The sequence below is a fragment of the Muntiacus reevesi genome, chromosome 1, assembly GCF_963930625.1.
Source record: "Muntiacus reevesi chromosome 1, mMunRee1.1, whole genome shotgun sequence".
NCBI lineage: Eukaryota > Metazoa > Chordata > Mammalia > Artiodactyla > Cervidae > Muntiacus > Muntiacus reevesi.
The window spans coordinates 60,357,845-60,371,725 of record NC_089249.1 but is presented as its reverse complement, the minus strand read 5'-3'; the positions used below and the strand labels follow the sequence as shown (position 1 = coordinate 60,371,725).

Sequence of the window (13,881 nt, the reverse complement as noted above, 5' to 3'; positions counted from 1 at the left end):
AGCCCCGGCCGGACTCTGCGTCTCTGCTGTCCCCGTCCGCTGGTCAGCTCCTGCAGACCGGCCTCCTCTGCCTCGGCCACAGCTGTCCCCATGCCCGGCACAGGGCTGGCACGTGGCCGGGGCCTGGTGGATGAGCAGAGAGCGGGGAAAGGTGGTGAGGAGACGGGAAGCTCACACACTGCACCCCTATGGGCGGGGGAGTGTTGGTTGAGACCCAAGTGGCGAATAGCACGGAGGTGGGATTGGACCCGGGAGGCCGCCAGAGCTTATAGGTCCCGGGCAGGAGCGGCTGGACGCTGGCAGAGGGCACGGGACAGGGGGATGCTCTCCAGGACGTCTGGGGGAGAATCAGCTAGTCCCCATGACCGGATCCTCACCAAGCGTCACCCAGCAGTGAGATGGGCTGACGCAGGTTTCGAAGCCCATGTAGCCAGCCGGGGCGCATGTCAGCTGAACTGGGGGCCCGGCCCGTCCGGTCACGGGAAGGCTCAGGGCCCGGGCGGCCAGCGTCTGTCCGACCCTGGTCCCTGTCTTTCCAGCTGTGTCAGGGCCGCCGGCACCGTCTCTGCTGGTGCTTGGCGTCCTGAGTGTCACTGCTCCGGGTCCCAGGGCCCCGAGAAGGCTCTCGGGTCCCCAGCGGGCGACTGTGGCCCTGGGGACGTCAGGCAGCTTGAGGGTCAGCAGGTCCAGGGTCACACGGCGGGAGTGGGCTCTGGTGGGGGATGGCCCGGGAGGGAGCCGAGTGTCACCTGCCAGAGGTTCCGAGCTCCTGGGGGCCTTGATCAGGGGCTGGCAGGGGAAGAGGGGCCTGTGTGGGTCTTGCCCGCTTACCTTTCAGCTGCCAGGCTGGAGGGCAGGGGCGTCCTCTGAGGCCTGGTTCCAGCCCCACCTTCACTTGGTCCCCCAGGCCCGGCCCTTCCCGGCCTCTCAGAGCCCAGCCTGTGGCTACAGTGGGTCCGAAGGCTCCCCTCCTTAGACACAGGGGGTCTAACGCCATCTGGTGTGGGAGCAGGAGCAAAGTGGGTGGGTGGGGGCCAGCCGGCCCAGCAGCAGGCAGGTGGGAGGGCCCTGCCTGGACCCTGGGGGAGCTGGGAGCCAGCGTTAGGTTTTGATTCCGCCCCCTGTTCCGCCGGCAGCATCGTATGCGTGGGCGGAGACGGCATGTTCAGCGAGGTCCTGCACGGCCTGGTGGGCAGGACGCAGAGGGACGCTGGTGTGGACCAGAACCAGCCGCGGGCCACGCTGGTACCCAGCCCGCTCCGCATCGGCATCATCCCTGCGGGTAAGCCGCCGGACGGGCTCTGTCCCCTGGGGGCAGGGTGGGCGGGGTCTGTCCACTGGGCGGAGTCGGGAGGAGGGTTGGGGGATCTAGTCTACTGGGGGTGGGTGGGGAGGGTCTGTCCACATGGAGGGGGGTGGGGGGGAGTGTGGGCGGGGTTTGTCCACAGGTGGGGATGGGTGGGGAAGTCTGTCCACTGGGTGGGGTCGGGTGGAGGGTGGGCAGGTTCTGTCCACTGGGGGTGGGGTGGATGGGGTCTGTCCACGGGGGGTGGGGGGTGGGGCGGGGGCGGGCTGGGGGGTGGGGTCTGTCCACTGGGGCTGGGGTGGATGGGGTCTGTTCAGTCGGTAGAGGCCAGGCGTCCAGGTCTGTCCACTGGGCAGGGCCGGGTGTTGGGTCTCGCCCCTGGGCACGCAGGCCGGTCGGGGTGTGTCCTGGGTGCAGGCCGGTCCCCGTGTTTGCCTTCAGGCTCACTCCATTTCAGGCGTGCCCTTCTCCCCACGCACCTGACGGGGGGCCACGGCTGCGCGGAAAGGGGTACTACCTCCTCCCCGGGCCCCAGGTTCCCACCAGGTGGTGGCTGTGGTCTGTGTTCTCAGAGAGCTGGCTGTTGGTGGAGGGTGGGTAGTGGGGGCCCAGAGCACAGTGGAGGAGAAGGGGAGCCCGGGGAGCAGGCGGCAGCCTGGAAGAAGCGCCTGGTGCCTGGAGCCGGGGGCTGGGTGTCAGGGCGGGGGCCTCGGGGTGTAAGGTGGCTGGCTTGTCCCGAGTTGGCTGCCTCAGCGTGCTTTGTGACTGGAGAAAGCACCTCGTTCTCTCGAAGAACCCACTGTGGTAAGGGGGGAGGGGGGAGGCCGGGGCTTTGCGTACATCTAACCGGGAGGGACGCCCTCCCCACCCTTGTCTGGGCCGCAGCAGCAGCGACCCTGGTGGGTCAGGCTCGGATGTGAATGGTGCCGTCGCCCCGTCTTCTAGCTGAAGATGCTGGGGAGGTTGCACAGTCAGTCAGAGGGTACGTTTGTATGTTATGAGTTTGTTACCAGCCATAAGCCATCAGTTTGCTTAGATTAACTATTAACAGCTAAAGAGCCTTCACCCTGATCTCAAACTGGGCAAGATTCCGTTGCTCTGAGAGATGACCAAGGCCGCCTGCGATCCAGTGCGTCTGTTCAGAACCATGGACCTGCAGCTCCATCCCACGTGCCTTAGGCTGAGGGATGTGTAGAATGTTCTGGGGCCTGTGGACACAGCGTCTGGACCCTGCCTGTGGCCGGAGCTTGCGTGCCTGTTAGCACAGTGGTGACTGATGGGCCTCGGCCGGTACTGGTCACGTGTTGTGCAAAATTTATTGTGCAATTCTGGGCACCTTCAGTTTACTTTGGGGAAGTCTAGACTAGGCTTTTCAGCTGTTCCGCAGACGTGTTAAATTTCAGATTCAGCCCCATCCCCAACCTACTGAGTCAGGATCTTGGGGGCGAGGCAGGGCGCAGGAGTCTGCTAAAAATAAGCACCTGGGAGATTATCTGCCCACTCAGGTGGTGACCCAGTTAGAACCAGGACAGACCTAGGTAGCATCACTGATCCAGGCACTAGCTGGGTGCTCTGAGGTCACCCGCCCTTCACAGACAACCCAGGACTGGGCTGGGCTGGGGTCCGGGTCTCTCGCGACTCACGGGTCCCTGGGCTGCTTCTGTGACCCTCACAAGCTGTCCTGTGTGCGTTTCCCCGTGAGCCCCTTGGGTCTGGTGGTCTGGAGCCCCAGGGCTGCTGCTGATCTTCATAGCAGCCAGGCACTGCTGCAAGTCCTGCCCGTCCCCCCAAGATCCCACCCCACCACACCCCACACAGGGCCCAGAAGAGGTCTCTAAAAGCTTGTGAGGAGCTCACTGATAGTAGTCAAGGTCAGTCTCAGCATTCTTGATGACTCAACCTCAGTACTGTGGTCTCCTGATGCAAAGAGCCGACTCACTGGAAAAGACCCTGATGCTGGGAAAGATTGAGGGCAGGGAGAGAAGGGCACGACAGAGCATGAGATGGTTGGATGGCATCGCCGACTCAATGGATATGAGTTTGAGTAAACTCCGGGAGTTGGTGATGGACAGGGAGGCCTGGCGTGCTGCAGTCCACGGGGTCACAAAGAGTCAGACACCACTGAGCGACTGAACACCAAACAGTAACAACCTCAGTAACTAATTTTGTAGGTAGATTGTATTTACGCCGTACTTACTCCCAGTCTTTGGAAGAGAAGGAAGCGCTATTACTCCCCTACTTGGAGACACATTAGAATCTTAAGTTCTTGCAGTGACGTTAAGGACCTCTCCCCCGTCTCAGGGTCGACGGACTGCGTGTGTTACTCGACAGTTGGCACAAACGACGCGGAGACCTCGGCTCTGCACATCATCGTGGGTAGGCGCCCCGTCAGCGCCACGCCCAGGGCTCCAGGCGCACGCGGGTGTCCGTCTGTCTCGCCATTCGGGCGCCCCGGCCCGTCCGCCCACAGGGCCCTGTCTGCCGCCCTCCCCTGCCGCCATCCGGCTCGTCCAGCTGGGTGACTTTGAGAAACACAAGCGCTGCTCAGACCCTCCAGGGCCCTCAGCCAGCCTTGGGGCGCCTAGCACCCGTGCCCCAGCCGGCTCTCCCGCAGCCCCTGCACTGGCCAAGCACCCTGCCCACCCCGCCTGTCTGGAGCCCTGCTCTCAGCCCTCTTTCCTGCTTAGGACTTGGCCCCTTATCATCCTGGGGGGACAGACCCCCCCCACTCCACTAGACAGCGAGTCTCCTGGCCCCGTTGTTGTTCCCTCCCCACAGAAAAGCTTTCCAAGCCCCTTTGGGAAATCTGAGGCAGGTCCCCGGCCCCAGGAGCCGGTCCGGGCTGGGGCCCGGGCCGGGGGCGGCTCCCACACGCCTCTCTCTGCAGGGGACTCGCTGTCCATGGACGTGTCGGCCGTGCACCACAACAGCACGCTCCTGCGGTACTCGGTGTCCCTGCTGGGCTACGGCTTCTACGGGGACCTCATCAAGGACAGCGAGAAGAAGCGGTGGATGGGCCTCATCAGATACGACTTCTCAGGTAGCCCGGCTCCCGCCCTCCCGTGCATCCCCAGCCCCTGTCTCCTCGCTCTCCCTGGGGCGCGGGTCCGTGGGTCCCCAGATACAGGGCCAAGGGGAGGTCAACTAACTCCAGGCCGGATGAACCAGTGAGGGTCGGCAGTTTCAGGGCGTGTGCAGCACCAGCTTTCGGCGTTTAAATGCAGAGCGAAGTGAAAGGCGCTCAGTCCTGTCCGACTCTCTGTGACCCCATAAACTGTACAGTCCATGGAATCCTCCAGGCCAGAATACTGGAGTGAGTGGCCTTTCCTTTCTCCGGGGGATCTTCCCACCCCAGGGATCGAACCCAGGTCTCCCGCATTGCAGGCAGATTCTTGACCAGCTGAGCTATCAGGGAAGCCGCAGTGCAGAAGGGAGCTTGAAAGGATAAAGAGGTCAGAGTTTGACGCTCTTGTGGCCGAGGCGAATGCCCTGGCTGTATTTACAAAGTTATTTATTTTTATTTTTTGGCTGCACCAGGGGGCTTTCGGGGTCTTAGTTCCCCGACTCCTCAGGCCCCGGGCAACGGGTACGCAGTGTTCTAGCCACCGGACCGCCAGGGAATTCCCTCCTCTTTTGCTGTAGTTAATGTGCCATTTCCCTGGTCACTCCCCTTACGGTTCACCTTTGGGTACATTTACAGGCACACCTTGGAGACACGTAGGGCTCAGTTCCAGACCACCTGGAGAAGCAAATGTCAGCATAAAGCAGGTCACATGAATGTTTTGCTTCCCCTGTGCCTATAAAAGCTGTGTACACACTATAGTGTAGTACAGTGGGCTTCCCTGGTGCCTCAGACGGTAAAGCGTCTGCCTGCAATGCGGGAGACCTGGGTTCAATCCCTGGGTCGGGAAGATCTCCTGGAGAAGGAAATGGCAACCCACTCCAGTATTCTTGCCTGGAGAATCCCATGGATGGAGGAGCCTGGTGGACTACAGTCCATGGGGTCGCAAAGAGTCGGACACGACTGAGCGACTTCACTCACTCACTCATAGTGTGGTGTACTGTGTGCTGTAGCATTATATCTGAGAAAGGCGCGTACCTTAGTCTGAAAGTTCTTTGTGGTTAGAAACCGCTGACTGCCATCTGGGTCTTGTAAGTCGTAACACTTGTTGGGTAGAGGGTCTTGCCTCCGAGTTGATGCTGCTGACGGATCGGGGTGGGGGGTGCTGAACGCGGGGTGTCGCAATTTCTTAAAATAAGACAATAGTGACATTTGCCACATCGATCGACTCTTCTTCCAGGAGCGATGTCTCTGTAGCCTGCAGTGAAATTTGATAGTGCTTAACCCACAGTAGACCTTCTTTCAGAGCCAGAGTCAGCCCTCTCAGACCCGCCTCTGCTTGTCAGCCACGTTTGTGTTGTATTCTGTCTACATCCTCTTCGACGCTTCAGCCGTCTCCGTGGCATCTTCCCCAGGACTAGATTCCATCCAAGAAGCCACCCTCTTTCCTCATTCATGAGAAGCAGCTCCTCCTCAGTTAGCGTTCTATCATGAGAGGCAGACCCCAGAGACCCCAGAGTCGAGGACGACAGGGCCAAGCCTGGGGGTGCGCCCGGGGCTTCACAGGCGGACCCCGAGGCCACGAGGGATCCCTGGTGGCCGAGACGCCCCCTCTTCCAGCATGGAAGGCGGTCCTGGTGGCCGGGAGCCGGCAGCGCCCCGAGACAGTGGCGGTGGCTCAGCCCGAGGCCAGAGGGGCCCAGTCCTTCTGCGGACGCTGTCCCCGGCGTCCCCGGCGACCCGCCAGCCCCTCTGCGAGGCTGACGGCGCCGTCTCCTCTCCCTTCCGCTCCGTCCTCAGGGTTGAAGACCTTCTTCTCCCATCACTGCTACGAAGGCACAGTGTCCTTCCTGCCAGCTCAGCACACCGTGGGCTCCCCAAGGGACCGGAAACCCTGCCGGGCGGGGTAAGCACATCCCACATGTTTCTGTTCAGATGAGGAGATGGAAGCAGGACCGGCGGGCTGTGAGTGGGCGGTCCTTGCAGTGTCAGGTGGGGGGTGCTGTTTCATCACGTCCAGCGGCCAGGGTCCCCCAAACCCTGAAGGTGTCCCCCACACCCTGAGGGTTTCCACCGTGACCCCTCATGCTGGGTCCTAGGCCATCATCCACCCGGTGGAGGGCTCACGCCACGCTGTGCGCTCTGGTGGGGGGTGGTCTGCTGTCCCCCTGCTGGGGGTCTGAGAAATGATGAAAAGAAGCCCTTATAGAGAGCTCTGTGTGAGCCCTCCAGGCGCCCATGGAGCCGGCTGGACGGGCCACCCTGTGGTCAGGAGAGGCCGGGTCTGCAGCGGGGCCCCTCCGCCAGCTGCACTGACTTCTCACCCGGCGCGCCCCTGCCGTGACTGCACGTGCCCGGGTTAACCCGGAGCCGGGTCAAGGGGTCACCCTGTGCCCGCGGCACACCTGCCCCCGTCATGTCCCTGCTCCGCCGTCTGAGGACGCGGGAGGCTGCGGGGTTTGATGGACTCACAGTCCTCCTTCCTTTTTAAGTCATTCGCATGTAGGCCGTTCCCCCCGCCCCGGTCCTTTCCTCCTCTGAGTGAAGAATCTGAGGCCGTAGGATCCACCGGCTTGGGGGCGTAGCCTCGCTGGCTCGGTTTCCGATGAGCCAATTCCACCAGCGAAAGCGCCGGGCCCATTGGGCGACCGGAGCCCCGCGATGCCCGAGGACCCCAGACACCTCCTCGGCCGCGGCCGGGTCCCGCGAGCGCTGCTCTGAGCCGCCGACTCGCTTGTCACCCGCTGGACCAAACGGCCGCCGTGTTAGCTGTCGGGCGAAGGGAACAAGGGCTCAGGCGGGTCCGCGGTTGGAGCTGCAGCTGGTGTCTGCGCCCGCCGGTGCCGCACCCCGCAACTGCGGGCCGAGCCTCCCCTCCCCGCAGCCGACACAGGGCTCCCAGGGGATGCGCCTGGCTTTTTGGAACGTCCATAAGTTTCCGAGAAGGCTGTGTTGTTGCCTGTGCGATTTCTAGGAGCAGATCTGATTTTGAGAACTCAAATTAACGCGCAAGCGAAATATTTGTAAATGAAGCGTTCGAGGCCGCGCTCCCGCGCGGGAGGGGCTGACGGCCCGCTGTGCGCGCTCCCGCGCGGGGGAGGGGCTGGCGGCCCGCTGTGCGCGCTCCCGCCGCGCGGGGGGGGCTGACGGCCCGCTGTGCGCGCTCCCGCGCGGGAGGGACTGACAGCCCGCTGTGCGCGCTCCCGCGCGGGGAGGGGCTGACGGCCCGCCGTGCGCGCTCCCGCCGCGCTGACGGCCCGCTGTGCGCGCTCCCGCCGCGCGGGGGGGGGGCTGACGGCCCGCTGTGCGCGCTCCCGCGCGGGAGGGACTGACAGCCAGCTGTGCGCGCTCCCGCGCGGGGGGGGCTGACGGCCCGCTGTGCGCGCTCCCGCCGCGCGGGGAGGGGGCTGACGGCCCGCTGTGCGCGCGTCACCGACCCGGCGCTGTGGTTGCCGCAGGTGCTCCGTGTGCAGGCAGAGCAGGCAGCAGCTGGAGGAGGAGCAGAAGCGCTCGCTGTACGGCCTGGACGGCACGGGTAGGTGTCCGGGCCGTGGCGGGCCCCCGCCCTCTCTGCAGAGCACCTGCTCCACCGTGCCTCCAGGCCGAGCGCCCGTGGCCTCTGCCGGACCTTGGGGAAGAGCAGATTTTGTGGAAGGGCCCCTCTCGCCGCGCCCCTCTGAGTTACTCTGCGCCTATCTCCAGGACGCTCTAGAACGGGGGGTCAGCAAGTGGCCTCACTGAGGGCGTGCATGAAAGCCGCGGGCTATTTGTGGATGCCGAAATTTGTTTCATGTCTTTTTCATCCATCACGCAATACTTGCCTCGTTTGATTTCCCCCCCCACCCCAACCATTTAAAAATGTAAAACTCAGTCTTAACTCACAGGCCACACACACTCAGCTGCCAGGCCAGATCTGGCAACCCCTGCCCTAGGTGGTGGTCCCAGAGCCCCTCACCCTGGGGAGGACTTCCTCTCGGGAGGTGACTGCGGGCGGGCTGTCTGTGTATTGATGCCGAGGGGCAGGAGCCCACCGCCGCCTGCTGGGCCCCGATTTAACATGGTGTGAGACTGTTGGATGGACATGAGTTTGAGCAAACTCGGAGTGGGCGATGGGCAGGGAGGCCTGGCATGGGCCAGTCCATGGGGTATAGAGAGTCAGACAGGACTGAGCAACTGAAATGAACAGTGATGCTTCCTCCCGCTCCAGAGGAGGTGGAGGAGTGGAAGGTCCTCTGCGGGCAGTTCCTGGCCATCAACGCCACCAACATGTCCTGCGCTTGTCCCCGGAGCCCCCAGGGCCTCTCCCCGGCCGCCCACCTGGGGGACGGCTCCTCTGACCTCATCCTCATCCGGAAGTGCTCCCGGTTCAACTTCCTGCGCTTTCTGGTCAGGCACACCAACCAGGGCGACCAGGTAAGGGCGCCGCCGGTGTCAGCCGCGTCCTCCGCTGGGCGGCCCCGGGCGGGGAGACCGCGTGCGTGCTCGGGGCAGCAGGAGAGATGCCTCTGCCTGCCTTTCACCCACTGTGAACTCTTGGTCATACTTGCTCCTTATAAAGTCTACTTATAAAGTCTAGGCGGCATGAATGTTTCCACACCCTTCCCTGCTGTTTCTCTTCCCGTTTACAGACAGGACAGGCTGACGCACTGCCGTTTCAGCTGCCCTCGCAGGCCACTCACAGCACAGTCTTCAGGCTCCCGGGAGGCGTTCTGCTGAGGCCCTCCCAGCAGACCCACCCTTAGTCCCTGTCATGCGTGTAGTGACGTGGCGGGGGGGGGATCCCGGGTCTAACGGGATCAGTCTCAGATCAGTAGTAAAGTTCACAGCTGTTAAATTTTTTCTAAGATCTGATCCAATGGTGTTTTTAATGTGGCTTGTAAAGCACTGCTTGTTGAAAAGGTAAAGAATGGTACAGGTCACAGCTTGGGAACCACGGAACTCCGTAATAAGTGTCGCGCAGTGTGGCTGAGACCGGGTTTAAGAGCGGTGGTGACCGTTTCCCGTGCCCCCACGTTGTGGGGGGGCTCGCTGCGAGGCCCCTAACGGTGGCCATGCCCCCAGCGCAGCGCCGCTGAGAGCGCGTTCCCGTCTGGCTGTCTCTCGCTAGTTTGACTTCACCTTCGTGGAAGTCTATCGCGTCAAGAAGTTCCAGTTTGTGTCGAAGCCGGCAGAGGACGAGGACAGCAGCGTGCTGGGCCGCGGGAAGAAGCGGCTGGGGCAGCTGTGCAGCGAGCACCCCAGCGCCTGCTGCTGCCGCACCGCCAGCAGCGCCTGGAACTGCGACGGGGAGGTGCTCAGCAGCCCGGCCATCGAGGTCAGGTGAGCAGAGGGGCCCCGGGAGCCTGGCACCCTACCGCCCGGAGTGTGAGAGCCCGCCGTGTGGCGCGGGCATGCCCCGGGTGTCCTGGGAGCCTGGCACCTTACTTCCTGGAGTGTGAGAGCCTGCCGTGAACACACGGGCGTGCCCAGGGACAGTCCCCGGGAGACGCCCTTGTCTCAGTGCTGGGAAGATGCTGGGGGTGGAAGCCCCCCGTTTCACTTTCTCTGCCGCGTCTTGCACTGTTGTTCCCTCTTGTCTCCTAACGAGTTAAACTAACACACTCCCTTTGTGGGCACTTTCGGAGCCCTGGGTCCACTAACCACCAGGAGGTGCTCCGGCCCGAGGAACCCACAACCGAGCTAAGGTCCAGGTGCCAGGTCTGACCCTCCAGCTCCAAATCCATTAGGCCCATTGTATTTCGACTTGGGGAATCTGCAGTCTGGTTAAATGTATTACATAACCAGGTGAAACATAAGTGCCAGGAAAGGTTGTTGTTGTTGTTTTTTCTTTTAATATATGTGCCAAGAAAGGTTTTTTCCCCATGGAAGGACACAGTCAGACGTGTTTTTTTTTTTTTTTTTTTTAAAAAGGGCTGCCGATGGAGGTGTGGGTGTAAGTGTGCTAAGTCGCTTTAGTCGTGTCCGACTTTTGGCGACCCCGTGGACTGTGGCCCGCCAGGCTTCTTTGTCCATGGGGAGTCTCCAGGCAAGAATATTGGAGTGGGTCGCCATTTCCTCCTCCAGGGGATCCTTCCCACCCAGGGGTCAAACCTGTATCTCTTACATCTGTTGCATTGGCAGGCAGGTTCTTTACCACTAGCGCCCCCTGGGAATACCCCAAGAGATTGAGGGGGAACTGTTTAATTCTAGAAGGATTATTTCTATCCTGTTACAAATGCCTTTAGGATCTTGAGAGAAAAGTGAAAGCCAAAGTGTTAGTCGCTTAGTCATATCTGACTCTTTGCAACACCTTGGACTGTAGCCCGCCAGGCTGCTGTCCATGGAATTTCCCAGGCAAGAATACTGGAGTGGGTCGCCATTTCCTCCTCCAGGGGATCTTCCTGGAAGAACTCAGGTCTCCTGCATTGCAGGCAGATTCTTTACTGTCTGGACCACCAAGGAAGCCTACTTTAAGGAAACCAAACTGGACCCACGTTGACCATAGTGAGTGGGTTACACGAGGGAGGTGATCACGAGCAAGCACGTAGTCCCACCCCTGCAGCGTGGAAGGACAGGTGGGCACACCTTCCACATTTCGGCGTGCCACGTGTGTCCTCGCTTATAACCCCACTTTAGATGGCTTCTCAGGCAACCAGCCACTGACCCAGCCGATCTCTCTACCCTTAGCGTCCAAGCAAAGCCACGGGCGGGAGCAGGCTCTCCGGTCTCCCCGAGGCCCGGCCTGCTTCCCGCTGCTCTCACAGTTGGGGCGCAGCCAGTGTGGCCGTGTCTACCCACCTTGCATCTCAGGGCAGGGGGGCTCCAAGGTCCCAGGAAAACCCGTCCCGGGGGCCTGTGTGTGGGGCTCTGCCCTCGGTAGACTCATTTCACAAGTTCAGGAAATGGAAGTATGTTTAATGCCAGCTTAGGAACGGTTGACAGTTAGAAAAGGCGTTCTCTCAGGAAGTAGATCCTATGCATCTTGATAAAGATTACGGTGCCTGGAACAGCACGTCACTTTGGGGGTTTCTATGACGCAGCATCTCTGAGGCGCCTGTGACGTCACTCATAACCTGGGGAGGAGGCCCTGCCGGGCCAGAGGGGGAGCCCAGGAGCCCCTGCAGACCTCCCAGCCCCAGGCTCACATGCTGTGCCTGCGGTGGGAGGTGGGGGCCCTCGCCTCCGGGACTGCGTCTCCTGGCGCTCCGAGTGGCCCTCGTGGGACCCGCCCCACAGCCCCGTCGGCTCAGCTCTGATGAGCGGACCCAGGAGAGGCGGGGAGCTGGCCTGTGGGGCTGTCCCTCTGCTCATGGGTGGGTCTGCACAGCCCTGGATTTCCGCTTGGCCGTCACTGCGCTTTGCAAACTCGGTCTCTCGGGGTGCCCGGACATCTCTCCTGGCCCGAGGCCCGCCTCTCCCCGGGGCCAGGGGTCGGGGTCTCAGTGTGGCCCTCTGTCTCCGCAGGGTCCACTGCCAGCTGGTCCGGCTCTTTGCACGAGGAATCGAAGAGAGCCCCAAGCAGGAGTCCCGCGGCTGAGCGCCGGCCGTGGGGACCATGTCTCAGACAATGACGACAGACCAATTATGTTGCGATACATTCAAATTTAGAAATTTATTTTTGATAGTTGAATATTGATTTTAGAAAAAATAACGTTTTTGTCAGCAATTTTTGTGGATGCATCTGGCATTTTCGGTTCTGTGTGCGTCTGTGGGCTGCATCTCACGGGTCTCAGCCCCAGCAGGTGGCCCGTGCCGGCTGGGGCGCGCCGGCCCCTTAGACTGCAGCCGCGCTGACGCCCGCCCCGGCTCTCACGAGCAGCTCGGGGCGGTGCGCTCTCTCGCGCGCGTCCTCGGGGCCCCTGGGCTGCTCGGCAGGACCTGCTCTGGGGCGTGGCGGTCAGCGCCTGCCGAGTCGTGGTTCTCTTTGTAGCCCTTGCCTCTTCCCTCGCGATGAGAGCGGCCCATCTGGGCCCTTCCCGTCTCGCACGTCTACAAGGCAATGTCCTAGTCCGCCTCCGGGGCAGCCTGGTCCTGCGAGCGGGAGGGACTCCCCGGGTTGCTCTCCCGTAGCTGTGAAGAGCTCAGTCCCCTCTCCCATCATGGCAGTGCTTCTAGACAATCCGGTGGGAGGACAGGTCAGGCGCCCCGGAAGCCGGCCACTCGTGAAGCCCTGGCGAGTGTCTTAATGCTTAGACGCCCCCAGCGCTGTCCCCATGGCGGGGGCTGCCGTGGTTGAGCTCGGTGGGCAGACGGGAAGCAGCCCGTGAACCTCAGACCGAGCGCCCCACCGCCCTGGGGAGAGGGTCCCAGGTCCCGGGTGCCCTTCCCGCAGCCCCGAGTCTGTTCGCGTGACCCGGTCCACGCCTTTGTTGTCTTCACACGTCCTTCCGTGTATCTATTGCAAGGTTCGTCCTGTAAACCAGAAGAGCACACAGCGTCCTCGCTGGCCGTGTTTTCCCTTGTTTGCTGTGCAGGTGCGGGCCCCGCCCTGGACCGGGGTGGGGGGCGCCTCGCTCGGCCCAGCTGTGTTTGCGTTTGTGCTTCTGTGCGTGGACAACGCGTCTGCAACAGCTTCATCTGAGACCTAAGAGGATGCTGCCCCCACTTGGACTTGTGAAAAGGGAGCTCGACTGTTACAAGAGGTGGTCTGAGGGCTGCCAGCCGCCATACAGGGTCCGGCGGGCACCTCGCATCTAACAGATGTCGTTCATTCTCAGAACTCGTACATGTGAAATGTCCTGTCTCATCCCTCATTCCCACCCAGGGCAGCTTCGACGGGTTTTTCGGGAGACCGTGTTCCTACTGGGTCCCCGAGACGGTCTCCACAGTCTCGATTGTCCCTGGGAAACGTCAATCACTGGTCTGCCCCGAAACCCACTGCCGTTTCTAGAAAACCAGTCTAGGCTGAGAGTAAGCATGTTCTGTTCAAGAAGGAACCCCTCACCCCCAGCCCCGTAATGCCACGTGGTTCCCCAGTGGCCTTGGCCACATCCACCAACTGCTTGCTGACCTACAAATCCGCAGATTCTGGAACTGTCCCTGGGGGTCATGTGATTGTCTGAGCCCCCACCCTGACCCCAGGAGCTGCGGACGACCCCACCCCGGGACCAGAGCACCTTTCCGACCTTCCCACGAGCCAAGACTCTGGTGGAGCAACCGCAGCACCTAAACTCCAGGATTTTAAGGAAAAATCAGAACTGATGGCTGGATGGAGAGAACCCAGGGTCGCTGGAAGCGCCGGTCCGGTCGTGACCTCCCCCATGCCCGGTGGGGCCGCGGTTCCCTTGCTCCCGGTTATGCGGAGGCCAGGGCGGCCGGCGCCGGCTGACGCTGCCCTCACTGCGGCCCCGTGGAACTGGCGGTGGGAACGGAAAGTGGCTTAACTTCCTTTCTAATCTTGCTGGCTTCAAGGTTAGAAAACGGCGAATTTGCTCTGATATGTTTGAGAAGACAAATAAAGTTGTTACTTTGGGCAGAATGTGGCCTTTTTTTACCTCTCTTACAAATTCCTGTTGTCTTTCAAAGCAGAGTATTT

At 61.7% G+C, this 13,881-nt stretch overlaps 1 protein-coding gene across 1 annotated transcript in view; it reads left to right on the top strand.

The window, feature by feature from the left end:
• The window catches only part of CERK (ceramide kinase), a 38,902-nt gene extending 25,055 nt beyond the window's left edge, over positions 1 to 13,847 (top strand). Inside the window, exons 9-16 of the mRNA XM_065938853.1 lie at positions 1,137 to 1,282; positions 3,608 to 3,682; positions 4,194 to 4,346; positions 6,168 to 6,273; positions 7,826 to 7,902; positions 8,575 to 8,780; positions 9,475 to 9,686; positions 11,811 to 13,847. Of these exons, the coding sequence (XP_065794925.1) occupies positions 1,137 to 1,282; positions 3,608 to 3,682; positions 4,194 to 4,346; positions 6,168 to 6,273; positions 7,826 to 7,902; positions 8,575 to 8,780; positions 9,475 to 9,686; positions 11,811 to 11,883 (1,048 nt within the window). The 3' untranslated portion in view covers positions 11,884 to 13,847. The remainder of the gene's footprint in view (positions 1 to 1,136; positions 1,283 to 3,607; positions 3,683 to 4,193; positions 4,347 to 6,167; positions 6,274 to 7,825; positions 7,903 to 8,574; positions 8,781 to 9,474; positions 9,687 to 11,810) is intronic.
• Positions 13,848 to 13,881: the final 34 nt, after the last annotated feature.